Raw genomic sequence first — 25,283 nt, 5'->3', positions numbered from 1 at the left:
CTGCCAGCTGCTGCTACTGCTCCTGGTGGATTGCCTGGCACAGCTGGAGGCTGCAACGCCCCTTCCCTGCTTTTCTCAAGGCAGGTACAGGTTTGGGAAATCACTCGCCACTAGCTTTACTTTGCCTTTGAAAATAGACCTGCCACCATAACATTGCACAGGCATTGCATGCCAGCCCAACAGCATAGATCCAAAGGAGCCTGCAACCAGAGGCGACAGCAATAATCACTTCATCTGCTAATAAAACCAGACTGGAAAATCTCCCCAAATGACCCACTCTAGCCACAAGCGAAAGGGCTGTGGCTGAGTCAGGATATTGCTTTTAGAAAATAGTTTTCAGTGAAGCGTTATCCAGAGAGTCACTACATTGGACAATTACTCTCCCTCTTAAAAATGTGTATCTCATTTCTAATTGAGCATTTCAATCCGGCAAGCAAACAACCATACCCCCGAAAAATCCAGTGGCTGAGAGCTGCAGTTTTAAAAACCCTCTTATTGTATCTATTTTCCCTACACAGGTATATCTAAGGCTCCTAAACCTTAAGTTCTGCCATGGGATTCATCTCACCAACTTCAGCCACTTAAAAGGGAAGTATCTAGTACAGGTTAATCATCTAAATTGCATCTATAGACATAGGCCATAAAAGGTATGAGTAGGGGATTAATCTCCCTCCAGAGACTCAAGCGTTAGGCTGAAAGTCTAACTTAGACCCAATACTTTTAGATGACTAAAGCTTTTATAAGATGGATCCTAACCATTCAGTCCCTCAAGCAGAAAAAAAAAGTAGTAGTAGAGTCTATAACTGACCAACATAATTTAACACCTTAAACATGAGGTGACTAAGTTAGCAGGCATGGAAGTCACACACTTCATGGGGAAATGAGTGGCAGAGATCCCAGAGGGAGCACAGCTTCCCCCCATTAAATGGTCTGAACCCTTGCATCCTATGGATAAGGCCAGATTTAGAAATCCCCTTTGAAACTACACTTGTTGGAGCAACATAACTGACCACAGGACAGCAAGCCCGTGCAAAGGTAACAGATTATGTCAGACAAGCCTGTCTGCATGTAGTGCGAGATTTACTCTAAATTTGCCTTTGTGACTCGTTTCTTCATGCCCTGTCAAAAACACGTCAACAAGGTGGTGGAGCCAGGAGCCTGCAGTGAGACTTTCCTTCTTTCCTGGAATTTAAAAGGAAGACAAGGGTTCTAAAATGACTGGCTTTACACGTGGAAAGATCAGAAAACACCCTCAAGCATCAACACAGTTTAACAAAGTCCAGCCATCTGAATCCTGGTGGAAAATACAAAATTTTCAGAATTGTAATACATATGCATGTTGCTTAAGTAAGCAGTGATGGATTAATTACAACAGCACCTCTAAACCCCCCAAAAGGAACTTCATTATGCCAGGCACTGGTTGTGCTGAACAAATGCAAGACGAGCAAATATGCCGCCGTGGGAACCATGAAGAAGAGCTGCAGGAACTTGTCTGCGGCCCCAGAGGAGCTCTGAGGCCGATCCAGGCGCAGTCCCCATCTCCCAAATCGCAGCCTAACACGCTACCCACTGAGCCATCCTGACATCGCGGCACTGCCACCCACTGCTCCACCATCTGCTCTTAGTCTTTTTGCTTAGGGACAAACACCGAAATTCTCCAGCCGTGCAAAGGGAGGGTGGCACTTCACCGCCAGACACTAATGGGCACTATGCCTGGTATTGCAGACTGTTGGGATTGGTGTGCCGTGAAAGCTGTGTCAGGTGCCTGGGGAATAGGGGTCTGCCACAGTCACTGAAAAGGTGCCCACATTAATAGTGGATTTTGGCTCCAGCTCAGGATGCAGCAGTCAGAGGCGCCTGCTGAATGTCACTTAATATTTATTTAAAATAAATAGCATCCTTGTATATAGCTTATGCCAACAGTTGTGCTGAGCTAATGTTCTCAGTACGTTAGTTAATACACCCGTATCTCTCAGCAATCCTTCAGCTAGTACCTCCAAGGCCTTGTTTGTAGCTGAACTGTTTTACAATGCTTTAGGGGACTGTTTGACAAGCACTTTCCCACATGGGGTTGCTAGTATTAACCAATATTATTCTTGGAGAGCAGAAGGGAAAGGGAATGGGGGCTCCAAGGCTTGTTCCCAGCCCTGCCACCAATTTTTGGAGAGCTCTGTTCCGCTGGTGAGCAAATACAGACTTTTTCTTTGCAGCCGGTGTTAGAAAAGCAATGGGGCAGGGTCCTTAGGGGCAACAGATAATGAAGCATCAAGAGCAGATATCATGCTCATCTGTGTTGATTGCTGTAGCTAAACTACTCAAGAAATGGCCCCATCCCATGACTTGGCATTCATTGAGTTAACGTGCTTTCCCAGCAACTGTCTTTCTGCTCTATCCTGCAGCCCTTATGCAGACAAATGCCTTTTAATTTGGAAGGGGGGTGCCTGGGTTAAAGGCTGAAGGATTTGTCCTCTGCCACTAAATTCCAGGAAAGGACATAAAGCCTGCGTTTGGCAAGGGGCTGGAGGCTGCGGCGTAGCTGGCAAACGTTCCCAGCAGCCAAGCTCCAGATGTTTGTGTTGGTCAGGAATCTCTTGACACAGTCAATGAGCACACAGCGAGACTTCTGACACGAATATCTTCAGCAAAAAGGGCAAAGGCGATCGCATAGCAACTGCTGAACAAGCCTCACTTCAAAACAGAGATTACAAATATTCCTTACAAAATTATTACTGACACTGCTCTGGGTTTATATATTAGGTATTGTAGCATGCACAAAGAAGGTTCACTGGATGTCTAACACCAGTGGAAGATTTGTTGTGCCTCTCGATTCCTCACTCCAAAACATTTGCTTCAAAGCCCACCAAGGATAATGCAAATTTTTCTGCTGATTTCTATGGCTTTTCGATTATGCCTTCACAGACAAAAAGTAGCAAAGGATACAATATCCTTGGGAGATGTGTGATGCCTGAGTGTTAGAAGTAGTATGCTTTTTTGGCCAAATGCTTTTTCAGGAACTTTTCCAAGGAAATTTAGAGCAGAGGGGGAATAGATACTCTACTTTGGAGAAAAATCCCCAGGACATCCTCAGAAATCTAATTTGGTGGACTGCCATAACAAGAAACTAGAGTAATGTCCCTGTGATTTCAGATTTAAACAATACCTCACAGCAAGATTTGCGCTTTGCTTTTGCTGTTGTACAAAAAACTGGCTGGGTTAGAGCTCAGACTTAAGATGTAATTAATTGCAGTAATTCATTTTTAAGAACTGGGTCAGATCCAAACATATCAAACACTACAAGAGGTGTTCAAAAACTGATCTGACATCCAAAATCTGCAGCTCTCTGAAGTACCACAGTTGATGCCTTTCAGCTTAGATCTCGCTTCCAAATGTCCCATCTAGCAGACCCTTTCCTTTTAGTTAAAATAATCTCAGAGTTCCCCCCCCAAAATACTCAAGTGACCTGCTACCATATTCATTCATTGCCTGTCATCGCAACCTGAAAAATCCCACCTCATTTCCATATATATACACCCAGCCAAATGTCTGGCTACACATGTAAATATTGTGCTCTGAAGGCAGCCAAGATCCAGCGAACCATCAACAGCAACAAATTCGCCAGGAAAGGGCCCTGGTTGAGCAACCTGGGCCTTCAGGCCCTGAATGCTCTTCTGTTTTTGCTAGTAATCACCAGATGTGGCTTGGCCAACTGCTCTTCACATCCCGAAGCAGCCATCGTTCAGCCCACTATTGGACTGATGCTTCCAGAGTATGACTAAACCCTTTTTTGAACCCAGTTGATACTCTTGGTCTCCACAATATCCTGCCTGAAGATTTGGAAGGGGCTGGTTAAAGCCAGACAGTAACACAATCCAGCCCAAAAAGGACACAGGCAAGAACTCTTGCTTCGCTGACAACTTTTCAGTATCTTGCATGCTTTTTTTTCCCCAAGTAAGATTTTCAAGTGGTAGGAGCCCCAGTTTAGTCTCCTTAAAACCATTTAAAACACTTACGCAGGCCTGAGCTGGCTTTCAGAAGTCATAGCACCCTGAAGCTTTTAACATCAGTGATCAGTCCTTCTGGAAAAAGTCTGATCATTTAATGTTTTCTTTAAATTTCATGTTTCGTTTTTGCAAAAAAATTCCCCGAATATGCAGGAATGAAAATTTCAAATATTTGCAGGGTGATATAGGAGTCTTTGTAATTGAAGATAAATCTATGATTTGGAGTCACTTCTGAAAAAGACATCTATCAAGTCTGTTGAAAATTTTAACCAGGGCATTGAAATTATTAAAAGGACAGACAAAGAAAAACAATCCTTATTCTCTTGCTTATAAACCTACAGATCATTCAAAGTGAAAAAAACAGTTTTGATTCAATTTCTGCCTTTTTGGTTCCTTGTTTTCCTTTTCAATTTCCTGCTGGCTGTGATAGAACTGAGACTAGTTTCTTTTCATTCTCACTCCCTACAGATTTAGTACAATTCCTTTCTGTTTGGCTTTGTTTAAATGAAAACACTGTGCTTTCACAGCTGTGTTTGAATTTCAGAGCAACATGCTTGTGCTGCCATGCTGAACCCCCGGACCCCCCTTGGCCACTCTGGTTTTAATTTCGCCAAACCCAAAGTTTAGCCTTTTGACTACTTTTTACAAACCAGAGCTAACTGGCGTAGAACTAAAGAAATACTTAGGCTCACCTAGACGTTACATCAAAGATAAATCTTTTCTGCAACACACTGCACAACAGACCTTTTCCGATGGAGCCGCAGCCCGACTTATCGATATTTCTGGCTCCTCCATATCAAAGTATGCCCAGATTTCTTTTTAGTCACAAATCCCCCTGTGGTCACTAAAACCCATAAAGCTGCAAGACCATCCCTGAAAAGAAAAGAATATCTGATGTGCACAGGTTGAAAACTGCATTTACAAGAGGCTTAGAGAAGAGGATTTTGCATGGTCTTTGGGCCACAAGCTCAGCTTGTAAAAAGACACTAAAAACCCAGAGGACAGTTTTTTTGCCCTCTTCCCCAAACCAGCTGTTGAGTTCAAACCTGACCGGGCCACTGTGGGTTCCTTCACTTTAATGGCTTCAAGGGAGGAAGAGTAGGAGGGGAAAATATTGATATAAATGAGCTGCTCTCTGTTCTTTAAGATCTCTGTCATTTGCCTCACTTTGTGATGACAGCAAGGCTACAAATGGTGCAAAAGTGAACTGCATTTATCTTTGCTTGTGGCAGGACATTTCCGCCTGGCTAGCGGCTCACGCAGTCCCAGCTCACTCACTGAGGCTGCCTCGAAGCTTTCAGCTCCTTTCTCCCACCTGGGTTTCAGAGGGGGCCACCAGTTTTTGGCTGTTCCTGGGAAGACTGCAAAGGCTGCAGGAGGGCTCGCAGGTGCTCCGTGCCTCTCTCTCCAGCTGTGTGGGCCTCATGTCCTGCAGCGCCAACCCACGCCTACAAAGTGGACGACAAACAGCAACCCAGAGCACCTCTGGCCCCCAATCTGCTGGCAAGTTGCTTGGCTAGGAGCAGATCATGCCCTCACAAAACCCTCTCTCAAAAAAAGATCTACCTTTCTCCCCTACTTCTCACTTAAGTTTTCCCTGTTTGTCCCTCTTGCTTATTTGTCTTCTGGCACTTTCATTTAACTCTCTTTCACAGGCTTTGGTGGCTCTCTCCACCTCCCCAGAAAGCAAGTGACAGAGAGGCGCTGGGAGACAGAGCAGCACATGCCTCTGTCTATCCGTCCTGTCCGTCCATCCATCTGCCTGTCCATCCTCTGTGCATCTGTCCAGCCAGCCAACCTCAGGGCTGAGCCTGCCTGGCACCCGTGCCCCAGCACTAGTTCCTGCCTTGCCAGCACAGCCTTCGCCAGCCTGAGTGGACCTGCAGAGCGACATGTCTCAGCTGGATCACAAGACAGGTTTTTGCCTGCTGGGCACAGTCTTGACTAAATGCCAAATGGGAAAAAAAAATTACCTCTAAAGGAGGAGGAGTAATCCACTCTCCTGGCCAGGGACAGCACAGATCCTGCTGGGTCTCTCCACCATTGCTTGGGTGCCGAGGCTTCCTCCCGCACTGATGCCAGGTGGTGGTCACATCTGTCATTTAATGACATGCTTTGAGAACCCCAAAGCCCCAGTCTCCATCCCCGCCTTTCCCCAAAATCCAGTTTCCCCATCACTTCATCATACTGGGTTCAATGCTCCTCAGGTTCAGTCTCTCTAAGTCTATTATTTTCCACATTATATTGGACGTCTGTGTGCATTTTCTTCTTTGAACTACATTTAGGAAAACCTACTGAATGGCATAGATTTCAAGGAGCATGGGAAAACATTCATGATCAGTCCAGATCTATCAACCCCAAATTTTGATTTGGCAACCTGGATATTTGCTTTAAATGTACCTTACCTGAGATGTGTGGACTTAAAACTTAATAAAACACTATCCAGAATTTTTTGCCTTTTCATAATAGCTCAATTATGTATTTAAATTCTAAAGATCAGATGCTTATCAAAATCCAAAGTTTGATCAATTTATCTCAACCTCTAGACAGTCTTAAAAAACAGTCTGGAAATCCTGTTGGGAAAAGGTTTTCTTATGCTGTTTCTAGCTCTTCGTACTTGCACTGAACTGGAAATTCCAGGCTCCTGCCCTTCCCTTCCGTGCTCCTAAAATGAAAATAAGAAGAAGTGAAGAACATACCAGTTGCATTAAGAGGAGGACCACTTTTTTATGATACACACTTCCATACAAACTTTGTTACTATTTTCTGTTCCTGAAATTTTCACCATCCTCTTCTACATGCCCCTACTCTTCAACTTTCTGATTCCAGAAAACAGGTAAAGATTCATGAGGTGAATATGGGATTTGAGGAACAGATCCCACTTTAAAAAAACTAACTCTGGAACCAAAGGCTGATCCTAGCCAAGTTGTCCAGTACTTAAATACAAACTTCCATTTAACTCACTGGGAAATTTTCACTGAGGATTAGATGTTTTGGGTTACTGTTATGAGTCCTTACATTCAGGGCAATTCTGTATGGGGGTCCTACTGGCTCCCACAACGGCCAGGTCTTTGAAAGCTAAAAGCACAGTGAAAGCTGAGACCAAAGAGCCTAGTGTAAAGCCATGAGGACTGGAGAGAGCAAGAAAGGTACCTAGGCTCATGCTCATGTCAGAGGACTGACTGCAGAAAGCTGCCATGGTGAGGCTGATTCCCTGGAAAACTTCACCAGCAAAGCTGGCAGTCAGCATCCCTGGCAGACAGCCTGAAAAAGGGTACCAGAATGCAGGGAACAAGACAAAAAGCCTTCGTCCTCCACCTTTGTGCTGGTGGGAATGCAGTTGTTTGAGTTGGTTCCTTTAATGCCAAGGCACAGCATGTGTTTTGCAGTGTTCAGTCAAACACATCTTAGCCACGAAGGCTGTGGTCGCCAAATGTTGGTGCAGCTTCTGGCTGTAAGGGGGTTATTGCTGCTGGTGCCTGGACTCACTGCAAATCCCAGTGCTGAGGAGTCCTGATGAACCTCTGATCCTGGGGTTTTTCAAGGCTGAACACCCTCACAGTCAAAGGAAAGGGCACAAAAAGGGTAACTAAAGTCTCACAACTCCATTCGGGAAGGTCCCCCCCAGAATCCTGTTTCAGAAAGGCAGCAAGAGCAAGCTCAGCTTGCCAGCGCTGTGCAACAGGGCTACATGGCAATTATTCGGGAATTAACCACCCTCCTTCCTCATATTATGGCACAGAGGGACAGTAGTGTACAGAGGGAACCAAGAACCCGCCGTCAGATGTACCGAGTGGATAAGCATTTCACCCATGTTTCTCCAAAACTTAAAAATATCCTCTCTGATCATTACAGATAATGAAGCAGTCATCTTAATACTGCTCTTGCGCAATGGTGCTGACAGATGCATGTTGCTATGTCTGCTTTCTCGAAGGATGAATGATGTGGATTTCCCCAATTTCGGGTGCCCCTTTGAGGTGAAACGTCCGTTTGAGCCACCAGACATAAACATCTCAAATACTCTCGCTCTGAACGCTTTGCAGCCTTTCCGGTTTCCTTGTCTACATAATAAACACTTTGCATCCATCTTTTAGAATGCTTTAACTTACTAAAGCTCCTCCGTGGCAAAACAGGTAACTAACAAACTTGCCCAATACCTTGGCATCATGCTGTTCAGTCCCCTTGAGACCCCAAAACAGTGAACACGTGTTCTCTTTCAGCAAAGCTTCCTCTGAAGTTTGCAAGTGTCCTGGCCAAGCACCATGAAGAATTTGGGCCACCGTGACTTTTTTTCTCAAGAACTCTTAGAAAAATAAAGAACCAAAGAAACTGCTGAATTCTCCTGAACAAAGTTTTCTGTGGAAACATAACACAGACCAGAATCATCACTGATGTTATTCTGAAAAGGACTGTGGTGTAACTCTATACACCCCATAAGCAACAGTGAATATATAGTAAAAAGCCTCAGTCCTTCTGCCTTCATTTTCATAGTTGGCCCAGCACTGCTTATTGATTTGAAAACCTGTCCCAAAAGGGTACTTGGCAAATAGTCTATAAACAGTGAAACTCCAGAGCAGTTCAGCACATGTTCCCTCCCCAGAACATCCTCGCTTGTACCAGAGGTTTGCTATTACGGCTTCATTTCCCTGCTTTGAGGCAATGGAAGAATTCAGGACTGTCTCGTACACTATAAACAGAGTATCACTGTTTATATGCAGAATCTGCTTTATTAAATTGTTCACTGAAGACAGGTAACAGCCTGTGAAACCAGCCCCGAAAAAGCCATATGGGAGCAATCCCCCGCCCAGACCGTCTCCCTTCACAAATGCAATCTGCACCCCATGCCTGGCTAGAGAAACAAGAGCTCTCCTTTTTAAGGATATATTTACACCAAAGCTTATATACACAGATAGCCCCCAACATGCTCTATGTCCTGACAACGATCTCCTGGACACCCAAGAGTGAGCAGTGGCCAGTGCCTGGCAAAGCACAAGGTTGCACTAGCAAGCAAGTCAGGGAGCAAAATGAGTCATCTAGTATGAGGGCAGGAAGAAAATGGGATTTCCACTTAGCTTGTCCATCAACCCCAAATTACCGCAAGTTTCCTACCAACCTTGGCCCAGGCATTGCATTTCACTCCGCTGCCCTGGTATCCTTGGCCACAGTGAGTCAGACTTGATCACCCCCAAGCAGGGGTGGGTTGGAGATGTGTGGGATGCTGTTCCCCATGGGAAGGCAGGGCGCGGGACCACTCCTTCTCCGTTTGCACCCTGCACCCAGCTCTCTGAGCCCGTCGAGGCTACACTCTGCACCTGAGGATGGGTGAAGAAAACATAGCACTTCTTGGATCTTTCCAGGCACAGCTGGGATGGACACAGCCTCAGGGACTACTGAGTGGGGAAAGAAGAGGCTCCAGGCATGGCTCTGTTTCTCTGCTGTCCCTATGTGGTTACAAACTACCTATTTGAAGCAATGCGGTGCACATTAGTGTGGAAGCACTGTTTGCTGTATTCAAGGTCGAGTCAAGTTTTTTAGTAAGAAGAGGGACTTAAATGCTCCATGACAAAAAATAGAACATACCCCATTTCACCCTACAGCATCTGCGCAGAACTAATTTTCTATAGCCCAGGCATATAGGAGTTGCTACTCTGCTTTAACCAACACACCTTTAAATTGGACCCTTTGCAACGCCAGCACCCAGCAACATTATTTAGAATGAAGCAAGTTATCTCAGCTAAAGCATCTAGCTAGAGCTACTGAGAAATGGCTCAAAAGTTACCACACATGTGCAACAGGCAGTTCTCAAAAGTTAGTAACTTCAGTGTTTTTAATTAAAATAAATGCCAACAGGAATTACAGACTAAATTCATGCAACATTGTATGCTGGAAAACAAAGTTGGTTTCGTGTTATAGGAGCACAAAAATGCAGCTTAATCTAATAAAGCATTATTGTTTTGCACTCATATAAATATGAGAAAATAAATGATGTTTTTCCTTGAGAAGGTTTTTCCTAAGCATGTGTACAAACTGGCACTGGGCTCTGTTAGTCCAGCAGAAACCTTATGTGAAATGAAGTTTAATTTCTGAAAAATTAGGATTGATAATACAAGTGCCGACAGTTGTAACATTATAATGTGTAAAACTGCACATGATTTCCAAGGCAGAGCCATCAGTCTCGGAGCTGTATAAAAAGCTGCCAGAGCTAAGAACAGTGCATAGGCCTTTCTCTCTGCTGGCCACCAACCTGCTGCTTGGAGCAGTCCACTTATCAGCACTATTAAATGCAGTGATCACGTTCGGTAAAAGACGTGCCTCAATCAACCACCTACACATTGCCACGTCTTCGCATGGGGGAGCTGAGCACTAGAGCTACACAGCGGGAACCACTGGCCACCGGCTTCAAGCTGTGCCTAACACCGACATTTGAAACCCATGTGTACATGATCTTTTGGCTCTGAACATAGTCTCGCCTCAAAGAATTTGTTGTTCACAATAAGAGGCACATTGAAGCCAACACTGGCATGCGATGAGCCAGAGCTCTCTTTACCTGACATACACAGATCATCTGCACTGCCTATGAAATGCATTAATTCCCAGCCTTTCTTCTGTGGTGAGGAAGACCTGCCCCAAAAGAGCTCTGACAAATATCAGGTTTTCCTAGAGCTGCTGAAGAGCCGTTTATTTCTGAGTCCTGGCTTCAGCGATTCGAACAGCCACCGAGCACATCCATCGGCTGTGGTGATACCTTCTCTTCTGCCGGTGCAGTCGTTAGTAGAAATGACTGCCCGTTCTTCTACGATCGCCATCACTGTGTTAGCAACCAATTCACAGCACCATGACCTGTGATTCTCTGTCAACGTGTTCTCCAGCCTCTCCAGTACATGAGACTGTCAGCGCACAAAAATGTCCAGCTCGCATGCATGCAAGATTTGATTTTGCATTAGCACATCCCTGGGATCTGCCGGGGAAAAACACCTCCCCTATGCAATGCGCACAGTGTCCTATTCCCCAGCACAGTGAAGCTCTCACGCAACTTACTGAATATCTCAGTCTTCCCAGGATAACCTGGCTTGTGAGGTAATTACAAAATCCCCACTGGGAACTACTGGTGTGCTACTAAATAATGTTGCAACAATAAATCATTACTCTATAGGAAGGATCCAATCACAAGAAGACCCAAGCATCACAAACTGGGGTTGCTTGGCACAGGTGGGCAATCTTTCTTTATTCTCTGCACATCTCTGAACACAACAAGGTCCTGGTTTATGGTTTCACAGGTGCCCTGGTAAAACAAGCACATAATAATAAGGCTTATACCACCACAGCCACACTCCAAAATAATGTACGATCCCTGGGACCGAAAAAAGCATACCCATTTGTGACGCTGACCTACTGCTGCAGCAGGACTTCCTTTTTACCTCATCAGCTTGTATAACTCAGTACCAAAGTCCTTGCGGCGTTTCTTTTTTTTTTTAGAAGAAGAAACCCTCTTTTCCTTTTGGGGGCATCATTAGCACTCAGCTTCACTCCATCCTATGCATCAGAGCAGGTCAGAGGAGATGCAACAGGACACTGTGCCAGGAACTGCTGTTCCCAGTCAGTACACAACTGAGCAGGAACCAGAACGGCTTCTGGGGGTGGGAAGCAAGAGATAGATGTTTTGCAGGAAAAAGAAGGCAATTTGTCCCTGGTTTAACAGCCAGCAAGCACAGAAATCCCTGTGGTACCCTATTTACTGCCCTGTTTGGCTAATGCACCCTAAGCACCCTCTTACTTAGCACCCTGGGCAAATCACTTAGTAGAACACATGAACCGCAATGCCCTAGAAAAAAAAAATCGCTCTTTATAAATAAATAACCCTATTTAACACTTCTCAGGCATTCGTATCAAACCATTTTATTGCAGCAGGCATTACTGCTGCCTCCCATCCTGGTCCGCATGCGCGGCCTCACCTTCAGCTCCCAGATCCTCAGAACCACCTGGAGACCAGCTTCCTCCGAAAATCCGCAGCCGAGCTCCCAAAAATGCGAGCGATGCGGGGCCCCCTGCAGTCCTGAGGGGAAGAAAAAAAAGAAAGAAAGGACGGAGCTTGTTGGGGGAGAGGGGAGCTGGGAAGCAGCCTCCCGCCTCGCTGGCTCCTTCTTGCAGGGGGACAACGCCGGGCGGCACGGGCGCCCGCGGCAGGTCTCGTTGCGCCCGCAGCCCACGGTGCTGTGCCCGTTCACGGCGGCTGCGCTCCCCGCCGGCAGCTTCGGCTCTGCTAACGCTTCAGGTTTCTCACAGGTTTCCTGAGCGGAGCAGCAAGCCCGGGGCGCCTCATGCCCTACCTCTTTTCAACGCCGGCTGCGGGGCTCCCCGTCGCCACCCGGCTGCGGCGGCAGGGCTGCCGGCTCCGCGGCCGCCCGGCTCCGTGCGCTCCCTCGGGGCGGCAGGGCCAGTGCCCCCGGGCCGGGGGGCTCGGGGCAGCGCGGCCTCCCTCCGTCCGTCCGTCCGTCCCTCCCTTCCCGGGACGAGCGCACGGCACAGCTCGGCGCGGGGCTGTCGGGGGACTGCGGTCCACCACGGGGGGAGGAGAGAGGCTCGGCCCCTTCGGAGGCGGCTATAAAGCCCGGCGCTCGCACCTTCCCCCGTGGCAGAGCGGCGCGCGGCGTGAGCCATGAGCATCTCGGGGGCCCCCGACGGCCCTGGGGCGGTGGTGGCAGTGCTGGCGGCACTGCGGGCGGCTGTGCAGCCGGCGCTGCTGGTGCTGTGCGCCGTGCTGCTGTGCGCCGAGGCCTGCCGCCGGGCCCGAGCTGTCGCGCTGGCGGCGGGCAGCCGCAGCCCCCCGGGCCCCTTCGCCTGGCCCCTGGTGGGCAACGCGCTGCAGCTGGGCCGCCTGCCCCACCTGGCCTTCAGCCGCATGGCCCGGCGCTACGGCGATGTCTTCCAGCTTCGCCTGGGCCACCGGCGTGTGGTGGTGCTCAACGGCGAGGGGGCGATCCGCCGGGCGTTGGTGGGGCAGGGCACTCGCTTTGCCGGGCGGCCTGACTTCCCCTCCTTCGGGCTGGTGTCAGGCGGGTGCAGCGTGGCCTTCGGGCAGCTCACGGCCCGCTGGCGGGCCCGCCGGCGCCTGGCCCACACCGCCCTGCGGGTCTGCTCCACGGCAGACGCCCAGGGCCGACAGGTGGTGGAGCAGCACGTGGCGGGCGAGGCGCAGGACCTCGTCCGGCTCTTCCTGCGGCTCAGCCAGGGTGGCGCCTACTTTGAGCCCTGCCCCCTCTTTGTGGTGGCCAACGCCAACGTGATCTGCGCGCTGTGCTTCGGCCGCCGCTATGGCCACGACGACGGCGAGTTCCTGGCACTGCTCGGCCGCAATGACCGCTTTGGGCAGACAGTAGGTGCAGGCAGCCTGGTGGACGTGTTGCCCTGGCTCCAGCGCTTCCCCAACCCCGTGCGCAGCGTCTTCCGCGACTTCCAGGCCCTCAACCAGGAGTTGCACGGCTTCGTGCGTGACAAGGTGGCACAGCACCGCCGCACCTTCAAGCCCGGCATCATCCGTGATGTCAGCGACGCTGTGATTGCCGCAGCGGAACATGGTGACGGGCCCCCGAGCGGGCTCGGGCCCGATGATGTGGAGGGTGCCATGACTGACATCTTTGGCGCTGGGCAGGACACCACGTCCACAGCACTTTCCTGGGTTCTCCTGCTCCTGCTGAAGCATCCGCAGCTCCAGTGCGACCTCCAGGCCGAGCTGGACCGTGTGGTGGGGCGCACCCGGCTGCCCACAGCCGAGGACCGGCCTAGCCTGCCCCACCTGGAGGCCTTCATCTACGAGACACTGCGCTACAGCAGCTTTGTGCCCATCACCATCCCGCACGCCACCACGGCTGATGTGGAGCTGGATGGCTTCCACATCCCCAAGGACACCGTGGTCTTCATCAACCAGTGGTCAGTGAACCACGACTGTCGCAAGTGGCATGACCCCCAGCGCTTCGACCCCTCACGCTTCCTGGATGCGCAGCAGCACCTGGACCGCGACCGTGCCTGCAGCGTTATGATCTTCTCAGCCGGCCAACGGCGATGCATTGGCGACCAGCTCTCCACGCTCCAGATCTTCCTCTTCACTGCCATCCTTCTCCACCAGTGCTCCTTCTACGCCAACCCAGCTGAGCACCTCACGATGGACTGCATCCATGGGCTCGCACTCAAGCCACTGCCCTTCACCGTCACTGTGAAGCAGAGGCACCCCTCGCTGACCGACCCGTGAACTCCCCATGCCCCGTGCCTGCAGAGCTCAGCCAAGCGTTTGCCCTGCCTGCTGCATGAAGCGTGCACCCACCACAGGGCGCCCTGGGGAAGGTGAGGGCAGGGGGCAGCAGGTGCCTACTTCCTTGGCTCTGAGAAGGTGTCCCCTTGGCAGCGGGCAACCCCAGGGGTCTGTGTTGGAGCCTGCTTTGCACACAGGTGCATTTTTCTGTGATGCTTCCCCATGACTATTTGTAAGGCAAGCATTAATTGCAGTGACTCCCTGTAGCCCTTCAGCAATAAAAGCCTTTAACACAGGAGCTGGCTCTGCTTGTTTTCTTCAGGGGGAGGCTGGAAGCATCATTCACACATGGCACGGGGCTTCCCTCCTTCCATGCAGGCAAATGCAGCTCTCCTGGTGCTCCCAGGACCACAGCAGCCCCAGGGATCAGTAGTGTTTACTCTATGCTGCCACCATCTCTGCTGGAAAAGTGCCAGTTCCAGCCAGCCATCACCTCCAGCTAAATCAGTACCATGGTGTCCTGCTCAGGATGTGCTAATGGGAGTGCTGCCTGCAGGGCAGAGGAGGGGGGGTTTTGGCTCAGGACTGAGCCCCACTTTGACCAGGGCACCCAGGGAGAAGGGCTGGCCAGTCCCAGGAGAGCAGGGGGCTGGGAAACAGGAGCTCTGGGGAAAGACCAAAAGAGCTGGGACCGTTTTGTCTAGAAAAGATGGGGGGAACATGACAGGAGCACTCCCAGGATGCACAGGAGGGTTATTAAGTGGCTTCTGCTGTTGCCTCAGGCTGGAGCAAGGAGTAATTTGCTATATCTGTTGCTGCAGAAGGCTGGAGTAGGACATGCAGGAGAAATGCATTTGCCAATGTCCAGAGAAGCCAAGCAAAAGCTAAGGGAGGCTGGGGAGTGTCTTATCACTGGAGCTTAAGAAGAGTTTAAAGAACAGCTACCAGGGACAGTCTGGATAGACTTAATCCTGCCTCAGGGTGGGGATGACAGCCCTGTGGCCTCTCACAATCCCTTCCAGACCTGCAGTTCTGCCCCAGCAATTTTAACCCATGAGCAGGCAGAGCACAGATCTCCCTTTTCTGGTTCAAGTGCAGGAGGAGGTTTGGGCAGGTATTCAGGGTCCTTGCACAGCTTCTCACCCCTTCTCTGGGATAGAGAAATGGCCGCATGTGCAGCCAGGAAAGCTCATCTCACCTGCCTAAAACCCACGTGCTGCAGAAGAGGGGTCTGTGACATTTTCCATCTACAGACACCCCCTCCACAATCTGGCACTGGTTTCATCACCTTGCTCAGGTATACCTACCTTGGCCTGTCCTGGCAAATGTAGGACACACAAAGATGGGCCCTGGCCAGAGTCTGCAACCAATGCCTTCAGCAGCTCTTCCCCAAACCCTGGCCAGGGTGCAGCTGCCCTTTGAGGTCCCTCTTTTCCATACCCAATACCATTTCCCCCAGGGCAATGCAGGGGACAACCAACAGACAACGGTATTTCTCACTCTACAAACCTCAGCCCAAAGTGAGAAAAGGTTTTGGACAGCCAAAAGCTTACATAGAGCCGCTTAGCTGAAACGGGACATGATATGTCTCCAAAATCATGTTCTTGCCCCAAAATTTAATTCTTGAATTACATCTGGCAGTACGACCTGCAATTGTAAAGAAATCCTCCTTCGTTTGGCACAAACATGCACCCACTAAGTACATAATCACTTCCCGGTAACTATTACTGCCTTGTATGCCACTGACTTTATTGCACTTTCTTACCACTACTTTAAAATGCGTCGTTGAATTGCTAGCGCAGGTAAACACATCCAACCTAAGTTAATAGAGATGGCTTATAGAGGTGGCTTTACATCAGGTTATCTTCATATTTATATGGTGTCCAAAAGGGAGGGCAGAAACAACCACAGAAAGCTGCAACTGTGCATATCTCAGTGCAGCCAGACTGTGACCACCCAGCAGAAGTTTCAGAGGATGGTACAAATAATTTCCTAATGGCAATAATTTACCAGTAGTGAAAACTTCCTCCTGCAGAGACATTCACAATTGGTAAGGCTAGATTTTATTTTCTTTTCTTTTGTGGGAGGGGGAAGGAAACACTTTTCTGTCTGTCAAAATTACACACAGATGTAGGTGAGAAGGAACCTCTTGAGGTCTCTAGTTCATCCGCTTGTGCAAAGCAAGGCCAGGTAAAGCAGGTTGCTCAGGGCTGTGTCAAGCCCAGCCTCAGCTGTTCCCAAGGATGGAGACTCCACAATCTCTCTGCCTTTCTGACAGCAGTCTCCAAGGTCTGATAAAATCTGTGAGCACAAAACAGTTTCATAATACTAGGTTTTAAAAGGAAATGTAAGTTTTCTCCTCCTCTTCATCTAGGTTTTGATACATGTCTGTGTCCTGGTAGATAAAACCATCACTTGAGATGTCATAAAACAAACAACCCCCCCCCATATTTCAGCATTATTTACTGCCCCATCAGAGTTTTGTCAACCATTTTCCACAGCACCATGGACAGTCATCTCCAGCTTTTATAGTCCAGCTAGGGACTCTTTGCACGAAACTTAACTCCATCCTCCAGAGATGCTGACATTACAGGCTTCTGTGCTCCTTTATTGGTAGCCAGCCTTTTCAACGAGGACTGCAGACTAGTTATTTATTCAAACTTTATGGTTAAACTAAACTGGAGGAATGAATTTCGGAAGAGTTGCAAGGTCTTAGCCCACCTCTTTAAGTCATCTCAGAGAATGAGGACACTGTCAAGTCCATGTTGCACTGCAATGCCACTATGGTCAATAGAACCAACGCGGCTACCATAACCTAATGGAAACTGTTATAATGTAAAGAAACCAGCAGTAATTTGAGTCCAAGTCACAACACGAGATTGCTGTCCTGACACTGTGCAAACCCATAGTTCATCTGCATGTTAAACACCATGTGCAGTTTCGCTCCTTTCTCCCCCACAAAAAGGTAAAGACGACCAAAGGGGTGGAATAGCTCCTTTACAAGCAATGCCTACATAGACTACATTCATCACACTGGAAAAGAGAGCACTAGGGGAATACCGCTCTGTAAAATCCTGAGCGGGAAATGCAAAAAGGCAATCGTCTCTTCCAGCACAAGAATTAGGGGCACCAAAAAACCCCAAGCACATTCAAAGGTCAACGCAAAGGAGATGCTTCTGTACACAACGTATGATGCAGATGGCGAAACCTCTTGTCAGAGGATGCTCTGGTTGCTGAAAGACTGCATTTAAACTAATTCTTGGAAGAAAATCCACCCAGGCTTATTAAACACAAAGACGCCACCACTCATCGAGAATACTAAAACCCTAAGATGTTGGAGACTGTGAGAAGACACTGATAAAGTATCACTCTGTGACTCGTATTATATTCTTCCCTACACATGTGCAGCTGGCCGCTGCTGGCGGCAGAATACCAGGCTGGCTGACACAATAAGACCGCCCTTACATTCACCCCCTTGCATGGGCCCTCCCATTATTAAAACTAAACATTCTCGTACTCTTTACATAATGAATACCAACAAGGACAAAAAACACTCTCGGCTGAAGTTGAGAGCGCTATTACTCACTTTCATGCTTCGCCCTTAATTACTGCAGAGACCGCCGTGCCATCTACGGACGTAGCAAATGTAAATGGGGGCCACATGCACAGCACAGGTCAACGGCCATGGGATTATCCCACCCTTGCTTGCAAAGCTGTGCTTCTACATCTGGGTTTCCTTTTTAGCTTGAGTCTAGCCTGAATGAGGAGCGAAGAAAATCACTCTGCGTCCACCCTATGTATAAGCCATTTAAAGTTGGGGCTCTCCAAACCTGAATCTTGAAGATTTAGATGTATGCGTTTTATACATAATGGAAATCATTCCATTGCACTAGCTTACGGCAATGCCTTGCAAAGCATAGGACTGAAGCTCTTATTTCCGCAGGGGAAAATCTGCTTATGGTAACTACCCGGATGATTTTGCAATGCTTTGACCACCTCATTTTTCAAGTTTAGGGAAAGAGACACTGCCAGGAAATATGATTTTTTTTCCCCTCCAATAGAAGCGCGATGCTGGGAAATACATTGTGTATTTACAGTCCCCTGTGTCCAAACTCATTCCGGCTCTTCATCTAAGATTACAGCTGTCTTTGCAAACAGGCAGGTATTGCACAGCTTCCACTGTAGTTGTTTTAGTCATTGAAACTCTGAAGTATGTTCTCTGTTATTTAGCAAAAGGCATACAAGAGAACTGGCTGTAAAACTAGACTTTTGCTAAAAAGAAAAGCAACTAATCTACTTTTAATCTTTTCTTCTGAAAAATTCACTGTAGGTATGCAAACAACTGAGACAGGAATTTTGCAGAGATCTAGGAGTTTTTTGCTTTCCGTAAACAACTCAATTATTAAAACTTCATCCAAAAGGCATGCAACTTTTCACAGTCAATTTGACGTGAGCCCAGTAAGTAAGAAACTGGCTTTCGCTGTGGTACACATTTTAATGATGAGAACTCTCCCTAAACAGAGAAGGATCCTGTATTATCTCATCCTCCTTCAGGGTCTTGAGCCACTCCAATTTTTAATTTTTGGGAAGCAAAAAATTAAATACATCTTATTAAGAGAACTAAATCTCTAGCTACATAAGCCATTAAGGTCATGTTTTCATGTCAAACTGATGCTGCAATGTTTGCCTATATGTGCAAAACCTGAAACTAATTCCTAAGTCAGGGCAAACAGTGATTTTGTCAGACTTGTTCCCTCCTCTCTTTCTTCCCCCAATTTTGGCATCATTTTCCGCCCATGGTGAAAGCGTTTCCCTAAGGTCAGCTTTTTCTCTGATTTTAGAATGTGCTTTGAATAAAGGACAACGTAAGCAAAGTCAACTTACGTACATTTTAGTTCTATCAGTGTTTTCAGCTGGAAGAAAAAACAGTTTATTGTAATATTCAGGAGACTTTGAAACAGGCTTATGCTATAGCAACTCAGAATAAAACAGTGACTGCTCACTCATATCAGCCTAAGGGAAAAGTTAGTCACATAGCAGCAACAATCACTGTAAAAACATGAGAATGCACATATTGCATGCAATCCTCCTACTTCAGGTTCTCTCTCCAACTGAGCAGGATCTGATCAGGTCAGTTTTTGCTAGGGAATTTCCAAGGCACATCAGGAAACCGCACGTGTCATTGAACCAAAGAAATCTTGATTTAGCAGAAATCTCAAAGCCTGGGTGGGAGTGAGAATGGCGACTGTCCCATTTCTTAGTAGAAAGTGATGTTGACATTTCTATTCCAATACTGAGTAAGAACTTTCCCAGCACATCAGATAGATGGTCACAGCTCTGGTATGTTCTTTTTATTGGAAACCAGCTACATTACTGAACTTGTCTGCTTTTAAATCACTTTCTCTGAATAGGCTATACTGTACTAAGCCACAGGGCCAATAGTCATGTCCTCTCTTTTCTCTAAGATGTCTAAGTTGCTGAAGAACACTTTCTCAAACTTACTATCTTGTACATGCTCTAAACTGTCATTCACTTGATCACTATGCTCTTAACACTCAAGCTTTACAAAATGTTACATTTAAAAGTCCTTCACCAGTCAAAACCATCTGATAGTCCAAGAGAAAATCAGATCTATGCTAAACAATAAGACAGGATAAGGATAGGTAACTCACATTCTTTCCTGACTCAGTTTCCTCAGTAGGTCACACCTTCCTTGGGGCTAAACCAAACTGTCTGTGCAATAAGGCTCATCCTATACAGCCACATTTTCTGCTTCCAGGGTCCTCTTCCTCTCTCCAAAGCAGAGGAGTTACAGTTCCTGTTGCTTGACAAATCACAATTCTCTATAGGGTGATCCAGTGCAACTGGCACCCAGGCTGGCCAGTCTCTTCTCTCCAAGACAGCTATCATGGTTTAACCATGCTCAACTGCTAGCCCTATGTCTGCTCACTAGAATTTCACCTCAAGAAGGAAATAAAAGGAAAGAGATTACAAACAAGTTGAATGCTACATACAGCCCTAACTCCACATCCTAAAAAGATGAAGCTGTCAAAGGGGTACTTACTAACGCTTGGAAGGCTGTCTTCTGGGTGAGAATTTCCCTTGCTGTCTCTTCTGTCTGGGGAAGACAAATATGGCCTTTTGGATAATGAAGGCAGAACACAATACTCACACCTGGTCACAACCGATTATACGTATTTATTTAAAAACAACTTCCCTTGCAGTACATCATTTACCACTGAGTGTGGTTGTATTACTTTGGTGCCTTTAAAAAATGTAAGTACTAGTCAACATATTTACATACAAAATCTGCTACAGGCGTAACCCACATTATTATATACAAAACACTGCTATATAAACAATATTGTCATATGTTATTTCCCCATAATTTCCTATTGTATTTGTCATACCATACATGCATACAAATACAATGACATTGCAGACAGATTTTCTCCTGGTGGTTGGATTTCCTCACCTACATATGCATTGACATAAAGAGCAAGATATCAACACAAGTAACTTTAAACAGGCCCACTCTCTCCTTAGATCATAAATACTTTATTTTAAACAGAACAGCACAGTGAGGATAAATTAGTTAGGCAGCTTCAATTATTCTTTAACATAGTAAATTAACCACAGGTAGGTATGTTTTAAAAATAAGACAAGACTAGTTCCAGAAAACTATCATCTCTCATCCTGTGATAAGAGTTGAAGAATGGCTTCTAAAGTAAGCAGGGCAAAGAGTCTTTCTACCAAAATTGTACTATACAAATTTATAACTTCTTGTGGTCCTTGAATGTATACAGTGCACGCATCTTTATGATATTCACATTGTACTCCGGGACTGGTCAGTAAAGTATATGCAAATGTAAAAAGAAGTCTTGATTTCTGTGTTGTTGAAAGCTATTAAAGTGCATTCCCCTTGTGACAGGAGTGGCTTCCCTTGTTGCCAGCCTTCTTAACACGCATTAAAAGGCTGCACACCAAGAGCCTAACAAGAGGAGGCTTCAAATTCTACTGCTGAAAACAAAAAAACAAAAAAAACCCCCCACAACCCACCAAGCATTGTTGATCAGAAAATGTTTAGTTACACAGCCTTGCCTTACCCTCACAGCAACCTGAAAGCTATACTATCAGAATTATGTTTATTAATCACATTCTTCTTATTCATAGCAAGCAAGGAAAAGAAAAAACTAAAAAGGTTCATTTGATCATTATGTTGTAACTTCCTGGAGACCAGAATAAAAACAGCAAAATATAGCTTTTATCTATACTTGAAAGGGTCTGCAAGTTTTGTCATCTCCTTTCATCAGGTCCTTAGAGATGCATTAATTAGGTCCCAGCAGATACATCAGACCAGAAAAATATCTGTAAAATGCAAATCTCCACCCCAGCTATTTAGGCAGATGCTGTGCCTCCAGAGGAAGTCTTTCCTGTACGAACACGAGAATAGCAGACCTCAAAACTTCAGATACCCTAAGGAAGGGACAAGAACACACAAACAAAGGACAAAGACGAGTGGAATGTCAGACCCTATTCTTCTAACCCCAAACTGAAGTCTATTAAAAAAAAAAAAAATAGAAAGTGAAGCAGGCAATCAAATGTGTATAAACCTTTAAGTATTCACAGGACAGAGATAGAAGAATAAATGAGAGTTAAAAGAATATGCCCTTGTAAAGTAATCTAAGTAGTAACACCAACTGAGAAGAATAACACAATTTTTCTATCGCCCTATCCCCTACAGAAGCAGCTACTTTTATTCAAAGATAGAAAGGATTCTAGTCACAGTCCAATATGCCTTACATACATCTTTTGAGATGTTTTCACCAAATATTTTCTCTCCCCATGAAGAAAATTACTTAATTGTCTGTCAGAAATAAACCAGGATTTTGGTCCAATTTCAGAACATGCTTTGCTTAGCCTGTAACCCAAAGCATTCTTCTTGTGAACTTTTACCAGTGGTTGCTTGTTTAGAGAGGTGCTTCAGACTGATAAGTCACCTTGGCAAGTAATTGATTAAAAATATTCTCTCCTCATTCCTACCCCTTTTAAAGGTAATGGGAGTAGTGCCATCATCCTAACCAACGGGATGGGATCCATCCACGTGGAAAATTCAAGACTAACCCAGTACAAAATCCAAAGCAGTAAGCAAAAGGAAGAACAAACCAGCAACTCTTCTCAAGCCTACTTCATCTACACTGATTTACAGTCTCGGATTTTAGTTGTTTTGAAGTAGACATCAAATAAAATATCTGAAAGTCAAACTAAAATATATGCCTTTGGAAACAGAGAGAAAACTACTTCCAAAAAAATACATAATTGAAAGACTCCTCAAAACAGTTTAATGTTTTGACAAGTTAAAGAACAGCTGAAGGCTTGCACTTGTTTGCAGATAAGCAAAGCTACCAACTCTTGGTATTATAAATGTTTCTTTTTCCCAACTCTTCCTATTACATATGCTGAAACCATTTACTTTTAGAAGAAAGCAATGTTTAAACAACACACAATAACAAACATGATTTCACAATAACAAACATGATTTATTAATAGCACTCTAGAACTTGCTGGTAGGTAAGGGTACCTGGGTGCCCTGCTACTTTTAGGGGTACCACAAGTACCCCTCATTCAGCAACTGCTTTGTTTTGTGAGCTGTTATTAGTTCACCCCAGAAAAACACCTGCAGACCTTCCGTGAAAGGATCAAGTAGCTGAACATCGTCTTTTGGAAATCAGTGTTGAGAATCTGGATTTCACAGATTGGTTTAAGCAACCAAAAAGAAAAAAAATTAAAACTTTGTGCAAATATTAAAGACTGGGTGTTTAGAAGACCCATATGGTCATCCACTGGGAAATATTCAAAACAGGACAGATTCATATAATGTGCTCATATGAAGCAAAAAAGACAGCCTGATCATTCCACTGAATGAACTGAAGAGAAGAGCATACATTAAGTATTAGAGAGTCCTGCAATGAAAATCTAGTGTCTGCTGATCAGGAGGAGAGCTTTGCACAAAAAAAAATTAGTGACCAAGTTGGGTCTCTTAGAATTCAGCGCTTCATTTAAGGTATCAATTTTTATAGTTTCAAGCACATAAAACTAATTCTGCATTTGCTTGGATCTCACAAGACAGTTCAGCCTCAAAATTTTAAAGGGATTAGTTTGGACAAAAACCGAACTAAAAAGTGCCAAATCTAGAAAATGAGAAGTTTTTGAGCTTGATTTTGCTACGCATTTCCCCTTCAATTTTATTTGCATGAAGTAAAAGAACTATCATCTTAATACATACATATAACCAACTTAAAAGGCAATTGAGAATGTTTCACTCTTGCAATCACACTTTATAGCAAAATTAAACATGATACAATACTGCAAAACGCAACAAATCTTAAAAAATAAGCATCCAGTTGCCTGCCAGCTGAAATTTAAAAGGCTATAAGGAAAGCCTTGCTAGATTCTTGGGGAAGTCACCAAACAGTTTTTGCTTCAACATTTTTTTCAGTGTACAGCACAGTTTACCTTTTGTTTTTCGTATCTAGAACCTGACAGAACAAGTCAGTTGTCAGCTTTATTTTTTCCAGTGTCATTGTGTTAGTCAGCAAGAACCAGTGGAAGAACATTTCATTGAACTGTCAGTTCTATCACAGAATATTCCTTTTCCTGTAGCAAATGTGTCACAGATAAATAACTGCTTTTCAAACTAAGCTATTATATCTAAACCATAGCAGCATAGTTCAGAGGAACACACAAAGCTTTTGCTCTCATTTGAATGAAAAGAGTAACATCACCAGGAGGAAGTCCTAAAATTTAAAATCGTATTACTCATTTCTCCAATGAAATTAATGTTTCTCTTAAAAACAGATTTCATATTGCAAAGATGATCTCATTGATCCCTTGACAGTAACTCACTACACTGAGCAGTGCTGGTTTCTGCTCAGTGGAAAACCAATAGGCAGTTAGGCATACTTGGAAATGAAAAACAGAAGAGTGTTTTCAATATCATCAATATTTTCACAGCAAGGAAGAAAGGCCTGCCAACTCACTTTTCTAAGGCATTGTAGTCTTTTTTTTGTAGTTACCTTTATCTAGTATCATAGTGTCCCTGCCCATCTGAGTCAGTATGCTGAGGGAAGTAAGAACATCCCACTGCCTTCAGTGCATCAGACTGATAAAAAACAGTGGTAGATAGACCACTGATCAGAATGGCTCTAAACTTCATCTCACTGAAACATCTATGCAAGTGACACATAATCTGTTATTTCAACTGATTACATTAATATAGTATTTTAAGGAAAAGTCAAAATAGTTAATCAGAAAAAAAATCTCAGCTGAAGGCTCCCTCAGGAATCAGTTGAGCTCACCAGCAAGTAGACCTGAAGTTCAGTTTGTCCTGTAAAAAACAATTGCATTTCCCAGATGGCATCGTTGTGACAGTTTGTTACATATGCAGAATTTGTGCAATAAATTTTTTTGAGAAGTTTACATTAAGTGAATGTGAAAGTCAGAATCATGTAGGAGATAACCAGAAGCTAATGAACACAATTAGCTGATCTAATTTTTAAATCAAAAATATCCAGTTCAGTAAAGGAGGGAAACAGACGATCAAAATTTTTATCTGATTAAATCCCAGCAAGATCTTTTCCTGGAACTGCTGATGAGACTGCCATGTGTTTTTCTTGTAAACTCTTGTGGCTTATCCATGAAGTGCAATCAACTTTGTCAGGATCATGAAATCTCTTTAACTGGAATTTTACTGTCTGTGTAGTATCAAATGGAACGAGCTCTTAAACACTTATTCTTCCCAGATTAACTGCATCTCTTCAAGTTCTCTCTTGCTTTCTGCATCCTGGAAATGCAATAAAAGAACTGATAAATATGCAGCCTAACTTAATTAGAAAAGAAAACTCAATTTCCCTTTTCTTCTGCAACCCCATAACAGGTTTTAAATACCTCTTCCAACCCCCATCTCTTCCCAATGGTTCTTTTTCTGTATGTTACTGAACATTATTGTACATTCTGAACATGACTGTCTTTGACAT

The 25,283-nt window shown here is 45.5% G+C and overlaps 1 protein-coding gene, 1 long non-coding RNA gene and 1 pseudogene across 2 annotated transcripts in view; 1 reads left to right on the top strand and 2 right to left on the bottom strand.

Moving 5' to 3' along the window:
- Positions 1-1,101: 1,101 nt before the first annotated feature.
- LOC106486740 (uncharacterized) lies at positions 1,102-12,350 on the bottom strand. Its single transcript, XR_010884047.1, has 8 exons — positions 12,329-12,350; positions 11,954-12,054; positions 9,115-9,313; positions 8,159-8,357; positions 6,619-6,666; positions 5,975-6,096; positions 5,317-5,449; positions 1,102-1,182 (listed from the first exon to the last, which is right to left on the bottom strand). It is a non-coding gene; the product is annotated as an uncharacterized lncRNA (long non-coding RNA).
- A 284-nt stretch (positions 12,351-12,634) lies between these two features.
- LOC106486721 (cytochrome P450 1B1 pseudogene) lies at positions 12,635-14,537 on the top strand (annotated as a pseudogene).
- A 5,888-nt stretch (positions 14,538-20,425) lies between these two features.
- RMDN3 (regulator of microtubule dynamics 3) overlaps positions 20,426-25,283 on the bottom strand; it is a 44,154-nt gene continuing 39,296 nt past the window's right edge. Inside the window, exon 12 of the mRNA XM_067295801.1 lies at positions 20,426-25,090. Within this exon, the coding sequence (XP_067151902.1) occupies positions 25,037-25,090 (54 nt within the window). The 3' untranslated portion in view covers positions 20,426-25,036. The remainder of the gene's footprint in view (positions 25,091-25,283) is intronic.

The sequence above is a fragment of the Apteryx mantelli genome, chromosome 4 (assembly GCF_036417845.1).
Source record: "Apteryx mantelli isolate bAptMan1 chromosome 4, bAptMan1.hap1, whole genome shotgun sequence".
Taxonomy (NCBI): domain Eukaryota; kingdom Metazoa; phylum Chordata; class Aves; order Apterygiformes; family Apterygidae; genus Apteryx; species Apteryx mantelli.
The sequence above is the reverse complement of the archived record's forward strand: the minus strand, read 5'-3'. Positions and strand labels throughout refer to the sequence as shown.